The sequence below is a fragment of the Suricata suricatta genome, chromosome 10 (genome assembly GCF_006229205.1).
Source record: "Suricata suricatta isolate VVHF042 chromosome 10, meerkat_22Aug2017_6uvM2_HiC, whole genome shotgun sequence".
Taxonomy (NCBI): domain Eukaryota; kingdom Metazoa; phylum Chordata; class Mammalia; order Carnivora; family Herpestidae; genus Suricata; species Suricata suricatta.
This window is the reverse complement of record NC_043709.1, coordinates 45519874-45544026: the sequence shown is the minus strand read 5'-3', so window position 1 is coordinate 45544026 and position 24153 is coordinate 45519874. Positions and strand designations below refer to the sequence as shown.

General features: G+C 41.1%; 1 protein-coding gene across 1 annotated transcript in view; it reads left to right on the top strand.

The window, feature by feature from the left end:
* MYRFL (myelin regulatory factor like) overlaps positions 1-24153 on the top strand; it is a 120986-nt gene that overhangs the window by 34095 nt on the left and 62738 nt on the right. The window contains exons 3-7 of the mRNA XM_029955454.1: positions 12153-12220; positions 12318-12576; positions 13398-13489; positions 19237-19387; positions 22608-22803. Of these exons, the coding sequence (XP_029811314.1) occupies positions 12153-12220; positions 12318-12576; positions 13398-13489; positions 19237-19387; positions 22608-22803 (766 nt within the window). The remainder of the gene's footprint in view (positions 1-12152; positions 12221-12317; positions 12577-13397; positions 13490-19236; positions 19388-22607; positions 22804-24153) is intronic.

Sequence of the window (24153 nt, the reverse complement as noted above, 5' to 3'; positions counted from 1 at the left end):
GCTCTGTGCTGTTGACACAGAGCCTGATGCAAGACTCGAACTCACAAACATGAGGTCATGACCTGAGCCAAAACCGAGAGTCAATTGCTTAACTGACTGAGCCACCTGGGTGCCCCAATATTTTTTATCAACTGAGGAAGATTCTCTTCTGCTCCTGCTTCCAACCTTGTATTCCTGGGATAAACCTCAGTTTGTTGTGATGTATTGTCTTAACACGTATTATTAGATTCAATTTACTAACATTATGTTGAGGATTTTGCACCTACATTCATGAAGATATTGATCTGAAATTTTCTTATATTGTGTTTTTCTGGCTTTGGTGTCAGAGTAATTATAGCTTCCCAAAATTATTTGTTTGTGTGTAATAATGTCTTTCTTACATGTTTTTAGGACTCCAGTGAAACAAATGTTAGACCTTTGATACTGTACATGGGTTCCTGAGTCTCTGTTGATTTATTTTTTTCAATGTCTTTTCTCTGCTGTTCAGATTAGATCATCTCTGTTGAGTCACTGTCTTTAAGTTCGCTGACCCTCCTCTGTTATCTTCATTTTGTTATTAAGCCTATTTTGGCATACCTGAAAATGCCTTCCCCACCTCTCCCCCATGAAAAAATGAAACCAGACCTGAATCTCAGTAATGAGGAAACCTATTTGCGGATATCTCTGGTTCCTGGCTCTTCCTGCTATTTGCCAACGGGAACACCTTCGCCAAATGACCATGTAATAAAGGGACGCTCATGTTGCAAGCTAAACACACACACACACACACACACACACACGCGCACACACACACAGAGCTAGTGGGCTGCCAAATGCGTGAGCCCACACTCTGAGCCAGCTCTTCTGCTCCAGGCACTGCGCGGCTGAACCTAGACACTAATTACCTCTGTGCCTGCCCTCACATTCCCCGTCACTCCCTCCAAACCACTGGTTTGAGTCCCTGGAGGAAGAGTGGGCAGGATGTATCCTTACTATCTATGGCCTGGAAACAATCTGCCAGAAATCGTCTAGTCTCTCTTCTATGTAACTGCTCCTTAAGAGAAGGTACAGCTGATTTTACTAGGGTTCTGTCTAAGCATCTGGATCACTTTTATAACTGGCAGAAAGAATTTTGGCTGTTTGGAAGGGAGAAGTGAACAAAAGTCTTATTCAAAGAACAGTCTTCTTCTCTGGGAAGCCTAAAATCTGCCTTACGATCCTAGTCTCCATGATAATCATGGTCCTTCCTATAGGACCAGAGTTATCTCCCCGTAGGCTATCACTATGGTTTGCCTAACCGGCTTCATACTCTCCCTTTAGGGGTGGTTGGGTGTAAGAGAGGTAGAGGAGGGAATTAGTATTGTTGAGCACTTACCAAGCGATGGGCAGTGTTCTTTGTGCTTTACATATTCATTTATTTAATTACACATTTGATTTTGACTTTACACATTTCATTCTCGGAATGAATTTGCCAAATAGATACCATATTATCTACATTTTATAAATATGAAGGGGAAAGAGAGTAAGTCCACAGGTCAGTCAGTGAGTGGCAAAGTTGGGGTTGAAATGCACCTGGCTCCACCACACATACCCTTTCTTCTATATGCAGCTTTTAGGTTAATTAGGTGATATTTAGGGGGATGTGAATCTCAGGGAAATACATTCAATGCATCTAAAATTACCTGACAAAAGATGTGTCTCAGGATGGATCTGAGCCATAGTTTCCAAAGATTGTCAGAGTTCATGCCCATTAAAGTCCCATGATAAGATAACCTGTCATGGCTTGATGGAAGCTGCTCAGCTGCATGCAGTTAAATGAGACTGCAATAAAAGTCAGAGAGAACAGGTGGAAACAGCTCCAGTCCGTGACCATGGGGCTGCTTGAGTGGTTCAATGATCATTACATCTGTGCAACCTTTTCAAATACTCCAAGTGTTGGGTATCTCTAAATACCTGGCTCTTTTTGCAGGTTAGTGCATTTCTCATAACAGCCCTGCAATGTAGGTTTTCTTGCATGGACTCACAGCTAATAAGTAGCAGAGCTGGGATTGAAACCCAAGTTTCTATCAATCCTGATAGAATCCTTTTTTTTTTTTTTTTTTCCAAGGGTGGTGGTGGAAGGCTGGGTCAGCGTGGACGTGAAGGGACAAGAGAGATCGGGTGGCACCTTGGGGCTTCAATATTGCATGGTGACCAAGATGGGTGTAGCTCGTCTGAAGATTGGGCTGAGTGGTGCCTGGGTCGCTTAGTCGGATAAGTGTCAGATTTCGGCTCAGGTCATGATCTCGTGGTTCTTGAGTTCGAGCCCTGCATCGGGCTCTGTGCTGACCGCTCCGAGCCTGGAGCCTGCTTCGGATTGGGTGTCTTCCTCTCTCTTTCTGCCCCTCCCACTCTTGCACCCTCTCTCTCTCTCTCTCTCTCAAAAATATGGATAAACATTAAACAGAATTAAAAATATTGGTCTGAAAACCTCTCACCCTGCGGCTCCTGGTGGGGGACCCCGACAGAGTGCACTTGTTAAGGGAGTCTGGCCTCCTCAACACTTATAATTCCTCTCAATTATATTGCCTGTGAATTTGCTTTAAAAAATGTCAGTAACAACTCTTTGCCTCAGTGATCTAGGAGACTACTAGGCTGCAAAATTGAGAAGAGCCAGTTTAAATCTCATAGGGAGATTTTCACCCCTCAGTCATATTAAAAAATGGAATTGGAATGATTAGCTTTGTAAAACAGTTGCCCCCAAATGCTGTATGGAAAACTGGTCCCATGAGATGTTGTAGGAAAAAAATAAAAGTTCCATGATGAGTAAATGAGCTTATCACTCACTGGCTTACAAAAATATGAAATGAATTTTACTGCAGGACTTTTCAGAGCCTTTGAAATGCTGACGTGCAACTGAAGAAGGGAAATGGTATGCAGTGTTTCTCAAATTTATTTGGCCCCGGAGCCCTTTTGGGAGACATGTACTCATCCACGAGTCCTGGGATATGCTGCTCAGGACTTTCTCATCTGTCTAAATCTAAATCTAAGTGGTATGCTGAGTTGGGGCAGTCCTGTCAGCACATGAAAATTTCTAAATATTGCCCTCAACCCTTTGTTTCTTTGTGTGGCAGAGTCCAGGGCAGCTGTCTGCCCAGGAGGCTGACGGCCTCTGATTTCCGTAGGTTAGCCAGCCAGTTACCTACTAGGTACGCAGGTAAGCTGTGGTGGACATACTGGGGAATGGCTAGGTGTAGAGAGCTGCGTGAAGGAGGGTGGATAGAGATTTAAGGGATAGAATGGAACCCTGGAGGATGCAGGGAGGAAGGACAAGAAGTGTGTGTGTGCGTGTGTGTGTATGTGTGTGTGTGTGTGTAAAAGGAAGAAAGACCCCAGAAAAGAGACTAGTGAATCTCAAAATAGGCTTTGTTTCCTTCGAAAATGCCCAGAGGTTTACCTGCTTCCTTTCTGGACTCTAATTGTGGATCAGGGAGCAGCAGCGCCCATATCACTTGTGAGCCAGAAATGTGGCATCTCAGACCTTACTCTAGAAAAACTGAGTCAGAATCTGCATTTTTTCATAGGGATCCCCAGTGGATTCACATGAACATTGTAGTTCAAGAAGCCCTTCTTTGGGTCACATGAACGTGTCTCCTTCCCCCTCCCCTCCTGTGTTCCAATCCAAATGATGTGGCAGGGTTTGAGTAAGTGTGCTCTGTGGGGGGTCATATCATATCAAGGTTCAGGCTGGCCTTGGGGTCCTGCTTGTGGAGTAAGAGGGGACTAGCTGAGGGCACTGAGGTGATATCTCGTCACAGGTTTGAATGGGTGACTTTACAGGAGGGGAACCTTAGAGACACATTAAGTCTGAGTCTGTGAGGAATCAACTGCAATCATTATTCATTCTAATGATTGACTTTATTGTGGGTTTTGCTTCGGACTTGGCTCATTGGGGTTGGACAGCAGAATGAGCTAGGAGTCAATGACCAGCTGCATTCTCTAGCTCTGCCGCTAGTGGAGTGGGGATGATAAGCTCTTTACTGGGGTGTTGTGAAAGGGGTGAGAAGAGCTTGTTACAGGCTGTGTGAGTTCATTGACCAGCTTGACTTCTGGGTTCAAACTGACGCAGTAGGAGAAGGCTAAACAGAATCCTGTGCTGAAACATTGCTGGCAATATCTCCATTCTAAAGATACTTGTGGGAAATGAAATCACCTATAGTAATTAATTTGGTTAGGATAGTCTGTATTTGTTTTAATTTTTTTAATGTTAATTTATTTTTGAGAGAGAGAGAAAGAGAGAGAGAGAGAGAGAGTGCAAGCAGGGGAGGGGTGGAGAGAGAGAGAGACAGAATCTGAAGCAGGGTCCAGGCTCTGAGCTGTCAGCACAGAGCCTGACATGGGGCTCCATCTCATGAACCACGAGATCAAGACCTGAGCTGAAGTTGGACGCTTAACTGACTAACCCACCCAGGGACCCCACAATAGTCTGTATTTAAATCACTGTGTTAGTTAGAGCATTGACCCTGGTGGGAGACCACTTGACTCCAGCTTGATGACTTGTCAGATGAATAGTCTTGGGTAAGGTATTTAACCGCATCAAGCCTTAGTTTCATTGCCTGTAGAGTAGGGGCATCACTTTTCCAATGGCGGTAGCTGAGCTTCGATGAGATAACACATGTAAAGGGTGAGCTCAGTGCTTGGACCAGAAGAGGTTCTCCGTAAAAGTGTACCTATTTCTAAAGCAGCAGAGGAGTGGAGTGAGAGGCTCAGGGCTCTTGCAGTTTGCCAATAAAGGGCTGGAGGGGTGGGGTGGCATCTTGCTTCCTTTGCCCTATCAGGAAATTATTTTTTTGATCTACCTTATCCACTGACAATATTTCTGCCAAGACTCTTTCTCATCCTAACTTCCGGGTATGGGTAAAAGCCCTAACTGAGCTTGATCAAATATTTATTTTGTGCCTATGACATGTTCACCAACTGGCGCACTATGCAGGGCACACACACACACACACACTCACACACATACACACTCACACAGTATTAAGACATATTCTTAATGTAAATGTTCATGTGGGAGGATAAGTCACACACTTAAAAAATTGGAGAAAATATTTTCAATAGCGACTATTTCTATAGTTGGTTGATGGGGTACAACAGTGAACAAAACAGAGGAGATCGCTGCTAGTAGTTTACCAAGGGCAGTGTGGGGGGAAGCAGTCTGCCGCGCAGGACACCCAGGCATTTCTCTCTGAGTGGTGCCGCGTGGTGATAATGCAAAGCACACTGACTTTTTGTAGGTTGAAGTATTGTTTTTACGTTCCCAACAGACAATGCATTTCCTTATTGCCCGTTCCTGGGGTGAGCTGTTCCCATGTCTTCACTCTTGGTACTCCACTACTGTCATTCCACTGTAGGGGAAAAAGAAAGCAGCATGTGTCAGAATAATGGCAAATGATGGCAGTATTAAGTCATTCCATAAGATGAAGAAAAAGAAGCATAATAAGGTAAAGGAATAGGAAAAGGGGGTGAGGAGTCTATTATTTTAGATAAGCCATCTTTAAATATATGAATATATATGTGTAACATATATATGGTCATATGTAGTATAAAAAACAGTCGTTCATATTTATTAAGTACCAACTCTGTACCAAGCACTGTGCTGAGTTGAGCTCACTGTGCAATAGAGCTTAAGAGAAGGTGCAAATGATGTGTAGAAGGCCGTAGGGGAGTCATCAAAGAAAACTGGGGATTGGACTGTTGAATTGTGAATAATCCCAGCTGGGCATTCACATGAAGCCCATGTCTTAATACTGTATTTCCTATGCAGCCTAGTATAGTCATGAGCACATAGTAGGCCCTCAATATAAACTTGGTCAAGCCTGATTACAATCTGAAAGAATATTGGCTGCTTTGGGCACAGCATGCAGTTGTCATGATATGCATATAACCTCAGCAGCGGGAAAGAAGAGTCTATTTTGCACTCTCTCCTTCAGTTTGCACAGCATCAACCCCCAAAAGACCATATTTATCCATACATCCTCCCAAACACAGAAACAAGTTATATATCTGAGAGGAGGAGATTTAGAAGGCAGATTATTCATTTTTTATTAGTAGCTAAGAATTTCTCGATTATTACAACTATCTCCTACAGAAGGTGGAGACACCAATGGTCACTCAAGGAGTGACCCATGGTTCTATTACTTTTCAGGTCCACTTCATGGAAATCACTTTGGCATAATAGGCAAATTCAGAGCACAAAGGCCAAAACAGTGTAATATGCGTGACTGGTTGTAAAGAGGAGATTAGCAGCTCATAAATGGTCCCAAACCACAGTGTTTTTCTTAAAGTTAATTATTGCCTTTGTTTTAACAATTTGCTCAATTTCAAAAGTAGCTATCATTAATTCTTCTTTCAAATTCACTGAAAATCAAGACTGCAAAATTTCTCTCAGTACTATAAAATGCATCAAGCATGGAGTGGAATGAAATAAAGGAGTAGCTGTAGTGAGTTTTGGAAGGGAGAGTAAACTGTAAGAAAAACATTAAAAATTTCAATATTTTCATTTGGAAACCATCACCATATGTTGCTGCCAGAGATTCTCTATGCATGTACTCCTATGTAAAATATGCCATGTCATATTTCTTGAGTGAGTTGATAATTTATTTCTGATTTTTAATTTTTATTAACGTTATTGAATTCAGTGGTGCCACTAATATAAAGGTAACAATTGCCTAGAATCTTGAATGTGGAATTATGAGATCACAGAGCCAATCACAAAATTTAATTTATAGATCTGTAGAAGTGATACATGTGAAGAATTTAAGAAGTCAAAGAGAACTTTGGGTATATGGCGTATATGAAAACCTCTGCCCTAATTTTCACCATGTTTCTGAGTTTGGCTCTCCCAGAGGCAGATACTTTCCAACTCTTGGATATTTCTACTATTTTATATCTAAATGGTGTTTTATACTACTGTTCTTGCTTTATATATTTTAGAACTTAATATCATCTGTAGGGGGGATTTAACTTTCTCATAGCACATCTGACACCTACTTCTAACATCAGTCTTCCAGGATCATAAAGTTGTTTAAAATTTTTGGTTAGGTCAATATCCAGGGCTTATATTATTATTTTTTGTCAAATTTGTTTCCAGATAACACCCAGTGCTCATCCCCACAAGGCTAGGGCTTACATTATTATCACTACGTGTTCACATGTTATTTATTATGATTATATTTTCTTTCTTGAATTTATTGTTTTTCTTGAACCTAGTCTTGTTTTTGTGATTTTCTTGACTTTGAATATAACTATCATTAATTCTTCCCACAAATTCTCTGAAGAGAATTGCCAAATTTCTCTCAGTCTTAAAACACATCAGTTCTTTTTCTCCTTAAAGAAATTTCTCAGATGATCTTTGTCATTACTGACTTTTTTGTTCTATCAATTTGTACTACCTATTTCTATCAATTGATGAGAGAGGGATGTTAAAATCTCTGACTATGATTGTACAATTATTTATTTTACCTTTTATTTCTGTAAATTCTGCTTCATGTGTTTTGAAGTGAAGCTATTAGATAAATAATTAATCATGATTGCTATGCCTCCTTTTTTAAAAAAAAGTTTTTATGTTTATTTTTTTTGAGAGAGACAGAGCGTGAGTGGGGGAAGGGCAGAGATAGAGGGAGACACAGAATCTGAAACAGGCTCTAGGCTCTGAGCTTGTCAGCACAGAGCCTGATGCAGGGCTTGAACTCACAAACCCTGAGATCATGCCCTGAGCCAAAGTCAGACACACTTAACTGACTGAGCCACCCAGGCGTCCCTGCTATGCCTTCTTAATAAAGAACTATTATTATTATGGAATGAGCCTCTTTATTTTTAGTAATGCTCTTTATTTTGGAGTCGATTTTACCTATTATCCATGAAGTCACTTCTGTGTTCTCATACACTTTCCTTTTCCATTAATTTTCAACTCACCTGAGTCTTTACAGACAACATAAAGTTGGGTTTTGCTTTTTAAGATTCCATTCTTACAATCTCTGCCTTTAATTAGAGTTTTTAGTCTAGTAAGATTTAATGCAATTATTGATAATGTATTTAATTTTGCCATTTTATTATTTGTCTTCTTTTTATCCTTCTATTTCTTATTTCTTTGTAACTACTTTTCTACTTCATTAGAATTCCATTTTATCTACTAACCTATATATACTGATCTATATACTTCTTTGAATAATTTAACCTTTTATTGTCTACTTGGAGTTAATGAATTAATATTGTACCACTTCACATAAAATATAGAAACCTCAACTGTACAATTCTATCTTATCCCTGACTCCCTTCCTCTGTGTTGTAGTTATCATGTTACACCTTCATAACATTATAAATGCTACAAGATAATGTAATAATTTTTGCTTTAAACAGTTTAATGTATTTTAAAGAAACTAAGAAAAAACTGATTTATATTCGGATAGGTGTAATGTTTTATTCTCTACATTCCTTCCTAAAGTTTCAAATTTTCATCTGCTATCATTTCCCTTTAGCCTAATGTCTTTTTTTATGTTTTTTGTTTACTTTTGAGAGACAGAGAGAGACAGAGCATGAACAGGGGAGGGTCACAGAGAAAGAGGGAGATACAGAATCCAAAGCAAGCTCCAGGCTCTGAGCTAGCTGTCAGCACAGAGCCCGACATGGGGCTCGAACCCACGAACCGTGAGATCATGACCTGAGCGGAAGCCAGATGCTTAACTGATTGAGCCACCCAGGCACCCCTAACCTAATGTCTTTAACATTTCTTATTGTGCATGCCTATTCATGGTTTTACTTAAAATTTTTTTAAATCTGAAAATGTCTTTATTTTGCTTTTACAAAGCAAATACAAAAGATATTTTCATTGTATATGAAATTCTAGATTGTCAGTTTTGATTTTCTCTAGCACTTTAAAGATATTGTTGTATGGCCTTCTTGCCTCTGGAGATTCTGATGAGAAGTCATTGGTCATTTGAATCATTATTACTCTACATGTAATATGTTGTTTTTCTGGTTACTTTTGAAAGTTTCTCTTTATTTTTGCTTTACACTTCTGACTCTGATGACCTACATATGGTTTTCTCTATATCTATCTTGCTTAGGATTTGTCGATCTTCTTGGACATATAAATTTATGTCTTTTACTAAATTTGGGAAGGTTTGGTCATTATATATTTAATCCTTTTTCTGTTATGTCCTCTCCATGGTTCATCAGTCTTTTTCTCTCCGCCTTTTTAAATTCCTTTCTCCCTCTCTGTTTTGTAGGTTGGATTATACCTATTGATTTATCTTCAAGTTATTCTGTTACACTACCTAGTGATTTTTTCATTTTCTGTGTTTGTTTTCATTTCTAAATTGTTTGAATTCTAGAATTACCATTTAGTTCTCTTTTAGTTTCTACTTATTTCTATTTATTTTGTATTTTTTATTTACAAACACATTATCGTCTCCTCCATTAGGCTTAGTTGTAACAGCTGTTTTTATGATAGCTGCTACTAAAATCTGTATTTGTCTGCTATTCCAGCATCTGAATCATCTCTAGGTTGGTGTCTTCTAATTGTTCTTTTCCTCAAGGCTAGGACATATTTTCCTAGTTCTTTATTTGTTGAGTAATTCTTAATTGTATCCTGGAAATTGTGAATGTCTAGCTTTTTTTTTTCTTTTTGCATTCCTCTAAATAGTATATATGCTTGTGCTTTACCAAGCAGTTACTTTCTTTAAACTCAAACTGTAAACTCTGTCTCCTGTGCAGCAGCTCAAATTTTAGTTCAGTTTTTGTTTTGTTTATTTTGTTTTGGTTTGGGTTGGACTGTATACAGTCAGTCCCCTACACTGATGGCTCAGGAGTCAGCCAGACATTTGGCCAGAGTTTTTATACAGAATCTAGGGTTTCCTCTCTCTGAATCTCTTTTCCCCAAGATTTCTCTTTCACTTTAAGCAGCTGTTTGCCCCCAAACTCTTTCTCTGGCTCTTTAGGTCAAAAAGTTTGTGTGTGTTTCTCTTGGAGTTTTAGCTGTTCTGTGGTTCTGCTTTCCACTCGTCCTGGGGCTAAAAGCTGTAAACAGGTAACTCACCTCATTCAGTTTCCTTCATCCAAGTTTCAGTGTCCCTCCAGAATCTTCTTGCTTTTGACCATGTTCCAGTATTTTCAGGCAGATTGTTTTCTTCTTCTTCTTCTTTTTTTTCTTTTTCTTTTTTTTTTTTTTTTAATTTTCAGGGTTCACAGTTTTTTATCTATGGAAGGGTCAGGTCTGGTAGGAGTTTACCAGTCATATGAGAAGCAGAAGCGCTTTTGTGGATTTGTTTTTTGCATCCGTTCTTGATCTATTTGTTTGTCCTTTGTTTTTCAGGTTAAAGGTTTCTGGAAATGTCTAGTCCTTCATCTTTTGTTCCAATGCAAGCCGTTCTGTTTGCAAGCCATTATTTTCGAAGGATGAGTTTCATCACAGAGTGATCAAGCAGGGATTGGCTATGTTGGGGGGAGGGTAACTTTAAAATCTTTTTTTCCCTTGAGGACATTCAACTTTTCCGGGGAACAATCTTTCAATTTCCTACCATAGGCAATATGCTTGGATGCCTACAAAGTCAAGTTGAAGAATGCTCTCAGGGTTCAGTATTTAGGCTTTTAATAAATCTTTCTAGTTTTAGCTCAGTAGTTTTACAGTCTCCCTGGATCTTTCTCCAGAGAATAAAACTTTCCAGCTTCTGTTGGAGTGATGGACGTAGTTGTCTGGCGGTACAGGCTGGGAAAGCTAACCTTAGCGTCCAACGATCCTGTAGCTACGGTTTCAATCAGTTCTTTTGTTTTCAGCTCCACCTTCATCCTGAACTCAGAGGCTCCTGGTGGCTCCAGTGTCTCGGGCTTTTCTGAAGTTTGTATTAAAATTGGATAACTTCTTGTTGGCTCCTGCGTCCTTTTGCCATCTCCAGACAGTCTTGTCTTTTGCTTTTTCATTCTACTAATTCAGGTTACCATCCATCCTACTTCCGTGTGCCACACTGTTATTCAAATCTGGTCTGTTGTACTCACTCTGCACACGTATTCGACGCGCTTTTGTATTTATGCCCTTGACTTTCATTTTTTGTGGCATTTATCGAGGAAGGTTTTCTCTTATTCATAAAGAGTAAATAAATTTTAAGGGTTAATTTGAAGAGAAATCCTAACTTTTCTTTTTTTAATGTTTATTTCTTTTTGAGAGGCAGGGGGGAAAGGGGGGAAAGAGAAATCAGGGGAGAGGCAGAGAGATCATGAGATCATGACCTGAGCTGAAATTAAGAATCAGATGCTTAACCAAGTGAGCCACTCAGGTGCCCAGAAAACCTAATGTTTCTAATAAATAATAAAAATGGACTTTTCATTGTATGAGGTTGAACTGAGAAAAACACGATAGCTTACTCTCCAGCAGGAGAATCAAGTAGAGGGTGGTGGTGCTTATGAATGACTTAGAATGACGGAGTTTCTGAGCCATAAGGGACTTGTAGGTTTTTTGGAACCGAAGATTTCACACTGTTAGTGCTGGTACTCATTTTCTCTTCAATGAAATTTTACTTGCACCTCAATATATAAACCCAAAAAGTTATGAATTCCCCCCCCCCCAGGCATTTAAATTTTTTCTTTTGTGAAACCACTGAGCTCATTCCAAGAGCTTTGGGATTTCCCAGAGCACAGATGGAAAACCATTGCCTTAGTGGTGGCATTTCATAGTGCTTTAGCCTAAACTGTGTGCACAACCTTCTCTCTGGTGTAAGTACTTGGAGAACATTAAGAAGCAACAACACTGTTCATTAAACTGTATTGAGTATGTGCTACGTCTGGGGGTAATTATGTTATGGGTTTTATACATAGTATCTCATTTAATTCTCACAACAATGCTATGAGGACGGCGTGATGATTATTTCCACATGGTAGGTGAGGAAACGGAGGCCCGGAGAGACTGAGGTCTTGTTCATGAACACACAGCTAGGAAGTGCAAGAGCTGGGACCCAAACACACCCAGGTCTGTCTGACTCAAAGCTTATTTACTTTAACACATGACACTAGGCCTGGTCTGGTGGGCTTTGGCCCCCGTGGTGCCTGTGTCTTATACCCAGGGGTGCCTCCCATTTGTGGCAGGGGTATAATGACGGAACAGGTTACAACAAAAAGCAATGCCTGTCTCTAATCCTCAGGCAAGGGCAGCTTCCAGATACTCCGCCTTATTCTGCGTCCGACTCCTGTTCTCCTCCACAGATGAAAGGTGAGTTCCATCCGCCTGGCGCACACCTGGCAGCGCCTCTCTTCTTGGACTCTGGGTGATCCAAAAGAGAGCCCTTCTCACCGGTGCGTCCCCGCAGGTGCATGCTGCCCCGCGGGGAGACCCGCAGCCGGGAGGACTCCAGCCACTGTTCGCCACCCCGCGGCCGCCCCCGACACGCTACCTGCGCAGCTGCCGCAGAGCTCCTGCGAAATGAGCGACTCGGCCCACGTCCCCAGCGGCTTCCACAACTGCTACCCAGGCACCAGTCATCTTACGACCCTCCCGGACCATTGCGTGACCTGTCATCCAGGGATGAGCGGTCCTTACCATCAGCAGCCTCTGTGCCACAGCCCTGGGTAAAGGGCAAGCTATTTAGTTATGAAAGACCTCAGAGCAGCCAGCACCCCCGCAGTGCCGGTAAAGCATGAACAGTGGCGTTCTCTCTCCAGGAGATGGCGGTGTTGAGACGCGTATCAGACACGGCAAGGCCCAATGCTGTTGGCTTTAGGCCGTCACCCGCTAAACCCAAAGTTCTCATTCAATGGAAAGTTAAAATGTCAGAAATATAGAGAGACATTCTGAGTGATGGAGAAAGCGCTGTTTACATTTGCAGCCTCAGCCAGAATACGCAAGTAATTTGTGAATGAGCTCTCAGAAAAATATTAAACATTAACTAATATCTTTTTTATTTTTTCTTTTCCTTCTTCTCCTCCATTTCTCTTTTATTCCTTCTTCTGAACCTAAAGAATGGTAAAGAGAGTAGAGGCCATCATGGGATGAAATCCCATGTGAAAAAAAAGTAAGGTGTAAAATGGACATATATTTTATATACTTATATTTTATACATTTATATACTATATTTTAACTTCATATCTTCTCTGTCTCAGTATATTCTCTGCCTTTGGAAATATTGACAGTTTATTTGTCATGTAGATGAGTCTCTGATCCATTGGGTATTGGGAAACTAAGTTTCAGACTAGCAGGGATCCTGGAAGAGAAGCTTGCTCTGTGCACTCATGCACAACCTAGGATTGCAGACCAGTGGGGCTCAAAGAATCTTAACGAACTGGAATTAGTCCTATGAAGGCTGAGAGCAGACACCTGGGAAATTGGATTTGATTTAATGTAACATGGAGAGCACAGACTCCTAACCTGCGTTTTGGGTTCTTGATTTTAGAGCCTCGTTGCCACCAACCAAGAAGAGAAAGTGCACACAGATGCTGGAGGACCCCGGGGACCATCAAGTGTGGGCGCACCACTCCGGACCAAGTGAGCCAAGGCGGGGCCGGCGGGGCCCATCGCTGCTTCCGCCATTAAGTCAGGGATTCTGACCAGTCTTGTCCTAGCCCTACAGAATGATTTTCTGTTTCATAGAAGGGCAGTTTATTTCTTTCCTTTTGACATACGGTTTCATGCAGTCTTTGGTGGGGTCGTGCAGGTTCATCTCTCTTTGGTGGAGATGAAATGGTGGTCCTTTCAATTTTAGTGGCAAGGTTCTGATTCAGCCCGCCTGAGCTGGGGTCTGAGATTCTGCTATACCAACAGGCTCAGTGTTGCCTGCTCATGGAAGGTACTCTGAGAAGCAGACTTGGGAAGATCTCTCCAGAGGGGCAGGAAGACAGAGAACTGAGCTCCCTAGCCCTCGCTTCAGGTTAGCGGCTCCGAAGCAGGTGTTTGAAATTTTTAAAGATCATTTTAGAAGTCTTTCAGCAGACTCATATGATGCCCAAGTGGTGAGACTACCTTATTCGTTTGCTTCTCCATATGTGACACATTGTGTTTCAAGCTTAGAGACCTTTTCAAATAAAGAACAAATTGGGGATTTGGAGTCTGAAGCCTTGTGCTTTCACAAAAAATGCTATGGTGCTTGTCAGGTGGAAGGAAGACGCCCTGTGCCAGTTCTATTAGCCACCATAAATGATTCGAGGCAGGCAATGTGACTAGAACCCCAGATTCGGGGTACATCTCTTTTTTCCCCATGCAACTGCTTGGTAGTAAGTTCAAGATTTCTGTTATGGAGCTCTCCCTCCCACTATTGTCCCCAATTTCCAGAGGTTTCTACTGCCCTGAAAGGGGATGTGGGTGGCTTCCAAACCTGCTTGAGTTGCTGCCTTTTCTTTCACAGCCACATGACACGTGCTGGCCGTCTGTGCCCACGGAGCCTGCTGGTTCTTTCAGAGATGTCTGGGCTCAGCTCCAGCATGGGTTGGGGGGTCCTTCCGCCAAGGCCCACACAGGGCCATTCCCTGGTAGCGCTGTGGCAGAACTGTGCCGGGCACTGGGCCCTTGCTTGAAGCAAACTTCTCACTGCCTTTTCTTTTGCATGGATCCACCCTGGCCAGCAGTTGCTTGGTTTTTCTTATTCAACCCTCGAGATATAACACGTAAATGAAAGTCTCCTTTCTGGATAAGACAGAGCTCCCCAACCACCTTCCTGTGCAAAGCATCCTCTAATTTCTCTAAGAGTCCTTGCATCTAGCCTGCAGCTTCTTTGTGATTCTCAAACATAAAAGGCTGAGTAAATTCCTAGCCAGACGAGGGACCATCTGCTCACTTCCACAGATGCACCAGCTCTCCGAGAGGACTGGGCAAGGCACCCAAACCTCCCAAGCGGTTCCTCATCAGACCAGATTGCTGCACAAATCATCCTGGCTGTTTCGGAGTTAACCCCCATCCTGTGATGATTTTCTGCTGCCTGTCTCTGGAGGTGCCATTGATTTTTTGCCACCTCCAGAGAAAATCGTAGAGTAACTGAAGTGTCTCAACATATAGGAAATCTTGAATCCCTTGTTTGTATCCTGTTCCAACAAAGGTCACTGAAAAGCTGACTGAAGATAATTGGCCCCGGACAACTGGTCCAGAATGTAAATGAACAGGTGCCCAGCGCTTGGAAAAAAAAAAAAAAAGGCAAAAATCAAAATGCCGTGTTTTCCTTACAGTTTATGTTTTTCGCAGAAGTTTTCCAGTCGAGAGGTCATACTTGATGTGGCAGAGGCCAAGCGTTCTTACACAGGTCCTGGGGAAGTGGTACATACGTGGACAGAGGAAGGAAGAGCTTATGCTAGTCTTATTAGGCAGGAATTTTGATGGGAAGAGATGTTTTAAGTCAGTAAGGCTTTTCTGGTGACCTTCGCCCAAGCAGTTCATTTTGCCCAACGGTTCCAAGATCCTTATTTATAGGGCTCACGATGTAGACTTGCTGGTTTGCTGTGGGCAGATGTGAAATCTTGGTTAGAGAGAAAACTGGTGGGGAGGCCCTTGCTAGCTAGTTCCAGCCTCACGTGGCCCAGATCCCAAATTTGAGAAGGTCTCTGCTCCCACCTGGACTGAACCCCAAATATAAGAGGGTTTACAGACTCATGTAGCTTGAACCTCAAATACAAAAGGGTTTTTCAGTCCCAGAGTTGTGGCCTTTGGCTCCCAGTGAGAGGTGCACTGGCTGAAATCACACTGTAGAATCAGAAAAACTATCTGTCTCATCTTCTCAGCAACTGGGGACTCTCTGAGCCGGACTTTTCTTGATTACCAAATGAGAATCATAATTTCTACTTCACCCATTCCTAAGATTTTTAAAATGTATACAAGAATATTTTGAAAGACATTAAAATGCATACCATGAGTTTTTTTCAAAAGGTTGGAACTTGGGCAGTTTGCTCTTTTCACACTTCCATTTCTCTTCTGCTACATTTTCTCGAGAAATCCTCCGTGTAGCATGAAAGGAAGCGGGTGGTTTGAATCCCGTCTCTTCCACTCAACAGCTGCGATGCTGGGCAAGTTATTTCAGGTCTTTGAACCCCAGTTTTCACATTTGTTAAGTGAGATTAGGAATCCTTACTTCAGTTTGGCTGCATCTACGAAAGCATAGCCTGTGACCCAGTAATTCCATTGCCAGGGCTGTGTCTGACAGGAAAGTGTACATATGCCCACGAAAAGACATTCACAAAAAATATCCACGGCAGCATTACTTATAATAACCACAAACTGAAAATAACCCAAATGGCTGTCAGAGGCAGGATAAATTGTGGTACATTCGTATAATGGAGTACTCCACAGTAGTAGGAATGAGCAAACGCCTGCCATTCGCAGCAATACGTTCATGAGTGACTCTCATCAACATATTATTGGGCAAAAGCTGGCAACACATAAGAATACATATCATATTATTCCATTTTGATGAACTCCTCTATGGTATTAGACATCAGACTAGTGATTTGTCTTGAGTAGAAGAAAGCAGGAACTGGGAGAGGGTATGGGGTGTCTTCCACAGTCCTGGACATGTCCTATTTCTGGGCCTAGTAATAGTTACCCGGTATAATTCATTTTCTAGAAAGTATCAACTTGTGTACTAATGATCTGTGTATTCTTCTTTATGTGTTTTACACTTCAACAAAGAAAGCTTACTGAAGAAAAGGTATTCTGGCGTTGAAGACTGGAGGAGAAGCTATGTCACATGTCTTGATACAGACAGTACACAGGACTGGTAGACATTAGTATTAATGGGAATAATAATAAGTCCCAGTATTGGGCTAACATTGTGCCTGGCATTTCAGTGTGGGCCTGGGGTCCCTGGGTGTCACCGGCAGATGGCCAGTTCCCAGGGAGGCCATGGCTGTGTGGGGGCTGTTAGAGTGGCTGCCCCTTAGCTTTGCTGCTATAATGGAAAAAGGCAGGAACTGCCGTTATCCTGGACCTGGCGACCGTGCTTGAGTGGGAAAAGGCCCGCGTTAGCTGACGTTCACTCAGGCGTTAGACGTTAGTTATTTCACATTGGCGTTAGTTATTTCATGGAGGCCAAGAACAGAAGCATTTTCCAAGGCTTCTTGGGCGTAACCGAGTCATCTGAGCCGAAACAAGTACATGTGGTGATGCCAGTGCCACTAGTATTAACTCAAAGCACCATAGTTTAAATCCTTACTGGTGACAGGCCCTGTGCTCAGCACCTACGGTCATGACTCATTGACTCCCTTCAGCAACCCTGGGAGGTTTCATACTGTTAGTCCCATTTTGTAGATGAAGAGACTGAAGCCCAGAGAGCTGAGCCTGTTTTCCTGGATTGTACAGCTGTGAGGTGTAGAGTTGTGACTCAAGCCCGGGCTTGTCTGGTTCCAAACTCCAAGCTCCTGAACTTCCTTTACCTTCCACAAGTTACCAGACCTTCTCTGAATTCGGTAGAAGCAGGGGGACTGTGGAAGGGTTTTGTTTGTTCATTTCTTTTAAGAATTTTTTAGGTCTGGTAACTTGTGGAGGAGTGATGGCATGAGGAGGTCCTTGCATTGCTGACTGCTGTATTCTTAGCTGGGAAAAAGTTTTCATGATTCTGAGAAATCTTTTCAAAATCGTGGCTCACAAAAACTGAAATAAAAAAAATGAGGGGCGCCTGGGTGGCTCAGTCGGTTAAGCCTCCTGACTTCGGCTCAGGTCAGATCTCACGTTTGTGGGTTCGAGCCCCGTGTCAGGCTCTGTGCTAACAGCTAGCTCAGAGCCTGGAGCCTGCTTCCAGTTCTGTGTCTCCTTCTCTCTCTGCCCCTCCCCTTCTCATGCTCTCTCTCTGTATTAAAAATAAGTAAAACATTAAAAAAATTTTTAAAAAATGAATGTTTTGCTTAGGTAACATGTTAATAGGGATACCCCAAGAAAAACACATTTTGTATGATATTTGAGATCAAAGACAACCTGAAGCAGCTTTGTTATTTATTTGTGTGAGGGAGTCCGCCGTGGAAGTATAAAGAAAGGAAGTTAGGTGAGTGAAAGAAAACCGTGCATGTTCTAAGCTGTGGGCTAAGCGTACGCTCCACAGGAGCTGGTGTTGTGTTCTGTGTTGCTTACAGCCTGCACCTGATCTTATGAACACCCACTATTTCCCTTTCATTCCTGATGTCAGGCATGAGTGATCGTAGGGGAGGTAAAAGAAAAACAGAAAACGTACCAATAGAATTTACATAAAAATGATCCAAGGTTGAATCATATGGTCTGGAGGCAAACTCAAATGAAGACCAACAGTTTGCAAGGATTATGCAAAAATAGTAGCTTGGGTATGTGAAATTGCTGTTATTTTAACATACAAAAGTAGCAGTTTCCTATAGTCAATATTACATACGATATTTTGTTATTTTATCTTGGCTTTCATTTTACTATGATATTCTCTCTGCCTGTGTAAGACTGCAAGATGGGCAAGACATCTGTTTTCACTTCTATTGTGCAGTTGAGGGAAGTAAGACACTAAGTGAATAAACAGCTCATCTAAGTTCAGAAAGCTAGTGCCACCAGGGACCTGTAACAGAGTAGAATGTAGTGGTTGCAATGAACGAAAACAAAGAAACAAAGGACAAAACCCCACACTCCAAACTGCCTTAAGGAATACACAAACAAAAAAAACAAAACTGGAGGATTTATTGGCTCCTGTGACCCAAGAGTTTAGAATTGGATCCCAGAATTCAAATCACACCATCAAAATTGGGTGCCCTTCATTCTCAACCCTGAGTTCCACTGTGTGGGCTTTATTCCTGCACATTTCCAAAATGGATGAGGGTTAAAGCTCACGGAGAAGAGTCGGTGTCTTTGAACCCCTGTCCCCTGAAGTGCAGAGATGCATGCATTCTGCTTGGAATGGATTGGGTCATGAGACTACCTGATGCAATTACTGATGCAAGTAGTGAATGTTGTGTTTTAACTGCTCCAGCCTGGGTCCTCATACCCTCCTCTGGATGGAAGTAGGCTCCCCTGGAACCACATTGACTGGAAGTGGTGAGAGGCTATGCAGGAAGTAGGCTAGATAGATACTGAGGGCAACATTTCCAACAAGTACCATTGCATCTTAGAGATCACTGACCCCACATTGCTCTTTTTGCAGAGAAGGAAACAAGGCTAGCCACACATCTCCTACCTCCCACTGCTTGTTACTTCCCACATGGTCACTCTACCTCATACATGGCCAGTTCACTGGCTCCATGCAGCTGTCTGTGAGTCTAGGAAAAACAGCCTTGGAGGAAGGATCTAACATGCCGATTTCTTTGCAGTGACAAATAGGAGTCACAGCAGTGAAGTGCAAGACTACGACAGTGAGGGCCAGAACATGATGCCTGTGAACCAGTGTTTTCCTACTCTGAAGTGGCAGCCATACCACAGTGTTCCTTGGCACAGTTTGTTAAATGGTCATTACGAAAAACTGTAAGTGGCCCAGGAACCCCCTGTGCTGTGCTGGAGGGTGAGGGAAGGAAGGCAGTGCTACTCTTCAGGACTAAATCCATGTATTTGGGCTTTGATGCCACTCCTGCATGAATAGGATGGGTCAACGAGAAAGTGTGCTTTACTCCTTGTTTCACATTCCAACAAATGAATAGTTGAGGCATGGATTTCTGACCTTTAGGAATCCAGTCTTATAATTCTAACTCAATATAATTTGCCCACTAAATGATGGAGGGAGAGTGAATCTTTCTGAGATCAATACCCAGTTCACCTAAATGTTGGAAAATGGAGACTTCCCGAATTAGTAACATTTAACCCTGCATTTAATTTAAAATTTCATAAAACACTGTTTTAGGGGGCGACATTAAATTGCCAGCTAGTGACACCCCCAATTCCCCAATATTTAAGCTGTGAATCAGTATTGTCAAGTTCATTGTCAACATATATGGCAGCAGTCACCGTTGGTGGTGGTTCAGCATTAAGAGACTGAAATGAAAACATAGAAAATATCTTTAAACTGGAAAAATTTTCATTCTAATCTTGTGACATTGTAGTTTCAAGAGTAAATGTGGACTTACATATTATTGCTCTTAAACATCCTCAGAGCCTTCTCTTTATGCCTTAGGTTATAAGTTACCCACTTACATCTTCTAGAATTTTTAAGATTATAAATGCCTTCTTGAAAAATCTAAAATGTGTTAATGGTTAAAGAATAGGATCTTCAAGTAATAAATATAATTTGAAATAAGAAATGATGATCTATAAACTTGAGGGCCTACAGGAATTTTCCAAATTCAATTATAACTTCTTTAAAAGCAGGACTTATCACTAGGACTTTCATGTTGGATGAACTAGGAGGAAAAAGTCTTTTACTTCAAACAAATTCTAAGGACTTAAACAGACTTTGGGAGTTGGTATGTTGAATGGGAGGCAGAAAGAAGCAAATTGCTAATTGTACCATTGAACTGTCACAACTTTTGTCTAACTTTGGGCAGTTAGAAAAAGAAAGGAAGGGTCCATAGGTCTTGGTTCTGAGTCTTAATCTTCATTTAGTTATCTTTTGGGGAGTATTTCATATGCTGTCCTAAATATGAGTACCCAGGTATGAAACCGTTGATAAGTTCTTGAAGTAACATACCTTTCTTCTCATTTGAGTATATTTTTTAAAAAGTTTATTTGAACAACAATCTAAGCTCCACTGATTTGGAAAAAAAGGAGAACATGGATGGTGTCAGCTCAAAAATATAGAGGCAGATTTATTTTGGATGCTTAGATATAATTCATTTTTCTTAAGTGTAAGAAAAGGACAATATTAATCTACACTAGAATTCAGGTCATCTTACTTTCACTACTCATATCATTGAGACAGAAAATTACTTGTCTCAGATTATTATGTCTAATTTGATACAAAAATATTGTTTCCTTAAATTTACCTAAAAGCAATGAAGTTAGGGGATTGAAAATTTATCAAAATATTTTTTCTGATTGATATTTAAAACTTGTCTCAATAGAGCTTTTTTAAAAAACCGGTTTAGTTGACTTTATGTATATCTTTTGATATCAAAATCACAATCACTATTTTTAGGTAAATACATTTCTATAACCAGAGATTGGTGTTTAAGATTCATAAAATCTTCAACAGTATAATTGTTGTTGGTTGATTCAGTTTCTGCTTCTAGCTATCTTTAAATTTTTTAGCTATCTTTAAATTTTGGGCTAATGCTCATATCTGAACTATAAACCTTACCTTCTTTGGAGTTTTCGATAGTGAAACATGGAAGATCACAAAAAGATATTTCCTTTTTTCTCAACCAAGACAGTTCTTATTACCTTCTGCAGTAAAATCTATACAATTCAATTCATCTAGCCTTTAGATGAGCAAATTACAAGATTAGTTCTAGAAACCTGAGTCAATATGAAGTTCCCAGATGGCATAAAATACGTGGCCTTTATCAAATCCTTCATTCAGTGACTGTTCCTGAATTTGCTGCTGGCAGCCACTAGGATTGTGGTCTTTGACAGATGAGCTACTTGGAGGTAATCAATGGCCCAGTGACTTGATCCATTGGGAAGGCGCTTACCTTGCAAAGAACATGCACACTCTTTCCCCAAGAGACTCATTCATATTTTCTGTCTCTGGAGTTAAAGAAATTTAGAAACTCCATGTTGTTCATCCAACATCTCCAAACTGAGATCCCGGGAAGCAGAGAACCACATACATAGCAGCAGAGAGCTGGCAGAGCAGGAAGTCCTGTCCTCCTCGGCCTGTGGTCCTGGGATGGAGCTTCTTTCCTGAGGAAAACCCCACATTTAGGAATCTTAATGAATTAGAAATCATGTTTTATATGTACAACATGTATGGGGAAAATGCACCAAAAAGTTTTCACCTTTTATATTCTCCTTTACTCCTTTAGGATGTCTTATTTTTCTTAACACTGAAAAGTATTTAATTAAATATGTCATATACATAGCACTGATACTGAAAATAACTTGATAGAACAGATAAAACAGGAGTCTGATTAGCCACCCCATCACTTCTGTTCCCAGCAGAAGTAACCAGAATAGTAGGTTTTCAGCACTGTTACCAGATCAGGAGGCTAAGAAGGAAATTACCAAACTCCGGTAAAAACAGGTTTTCAGTCAGTGTTCTGACTGGCTCTGATTAATCTGGTTTAAAGCTATTTCTAGTAATTCTGACCAGTCTGCCTTTTTCTTATAGCCACCAATAGGCTGCATCTGAGGGATTCAGTCATCTGAGGGACTATTTGAGTGTGGTATTGCTCATGACATAAAGAGCCTTTTTTTAGGGGTGAAAAAAGATAAATTTTATCCCAGATATTTCATAAGTCTGAGTAATATGGTGATTTTCCAACTTCTGGAATACGTCTTCCTATTGTGTGGTGGAGTCAAATTAGAATTCTGGAAAGCACAAAGGGAAAAGGCAGGCCAAGGCGACAATGCTCCCATTTGGCAAGAATTGTGCTTCTTTCTTGTGAGAAGACAAAATGCTGTGAGAAAGCCATCTGTGTTTTGAAATAGCATTTTCACTTCCTCAGCAAAAATTCACCAAATTGACTCAATATAGCAAAAATCACTTTCCACAATATATTTTCTTGAAATGTTTATACAGTTAATATTGTTAATGAAAGAAAATGTGTGGAAAATGTTTGTTAAAGTGGTTTCTTGATTCCTCTTTCCATAGACCTGATATAGGCTATCGAGTCATTACAGACAAAGGATTTAATTTTTCACCAGCAGATGAAGCTTTTGTTTGCCAAAAGAAAAACCATTTTCAGATAACCATCCATATCCAAGTTTGGGGATGTCCAAAATTTGTCAAAACCCAAATGGGCCTAAAGCCAATAGAAATGTTTTACTTGAAAGCTTTTGGGGTTAAGGTAAGTGTTTTATTTAGCTCAATTTAATTAAGCTAACTTTTATTGAGTGTTCCAGTTATCTGTTGCTGCATAACAAACTAGCCCCCAAACTTAGCAACCTAAAATAATAAACAGTCATCTATTTGGGTCACAAAAGTGCAGGTTGGTTAGGGGTTGGCTCTGACAGTTCATGTCCGTTCACGTCCTCCGCTGGGCCTGGAACCAGCTTCCAAGATGGCTCATTTATATGCCTGTCAAGTTTGGGCTGACCATTGGCCAGGAGCTCAAATGAGATTGTGGCTGGGGGGCCTGGGTCCTTCTTCACATGGACCTCTCTGTGGGATAGCTTGTGCTTCCTCACAGCATGGTGGATGGGTTCTAAGAATATACGTTCCAAGACATAGGAAGTGGAAGCTGCCAACTTCTGAAGTCTGAAACTGGCTCTGAAACTGGAACAGGATCACTTCAAACTCCATTTTGATCATTTTCAGTATATAAATCTTACACTTTTTTTTTTTTACTAACTGTAATTATTTTATTCTTTTTGATGCTGGTGCATTCTCAAATACAATAGATTCACAGTTTTCACCAAATTCCCAAATAGGTCTCTGACTTGAAAAAGCCAAGGAGCCATTAATTTAGTCAATGTACCCTTTTCTCCAGTTTAACAGGGGAGACTGAGTCACAGTAGAGTTACACAGTTCATCTAAGATAAGTGAATGAGAGAATTGAGTTTAGAATGCAGGTAGGATGATTTCTGTGTGGTCAACAAATCTTTGTTAACTTAGTACCTCAGATCCAGCTTTTCAGAGGGAGGAACATCTATTATCTGCATATTTTGTTCTGATTATTAACCTGAGCTGAGACATTGAGTCTCCCAAAATGGGGCTTGGCTGCTGGACACATCAGCTGCTCTTGCACCAAACTGAGTTTAAAAATTTTTTTAAAATTCACATTTATTTATTTTTGATAGACATAGACAGAGCACAAGTGGGGAGGGGCAGAGAGAGAGGGAGACACAGAATCTGAAGCAGGCTCCAGGTTCTGAGCTGTCAGCACAGAGCCTGATGCAGGGCTCGAACTCACAAACTGTGATGTCATGACCTGAGCCAAAGTCGGACGCTCATCTGACTGAGCCACCCAGGTGCCCCCAAACTGAGTTCTTAAACCAAACCAAACCAAAGGTAAATACAAATGACAAACAAACAGCAACAAAACATATTTTTCTGATTATGGAAGTAATATGAATCCACTGTGAAAATTTTGGAATGCAATAGAAAACTACAAAGGAAGAGAAAATTTATTCATATTTGGGATCCACCATTTGCTAGTCTAATTTATTCTGTTATTAAAATTAATCTCAGGGTGCCT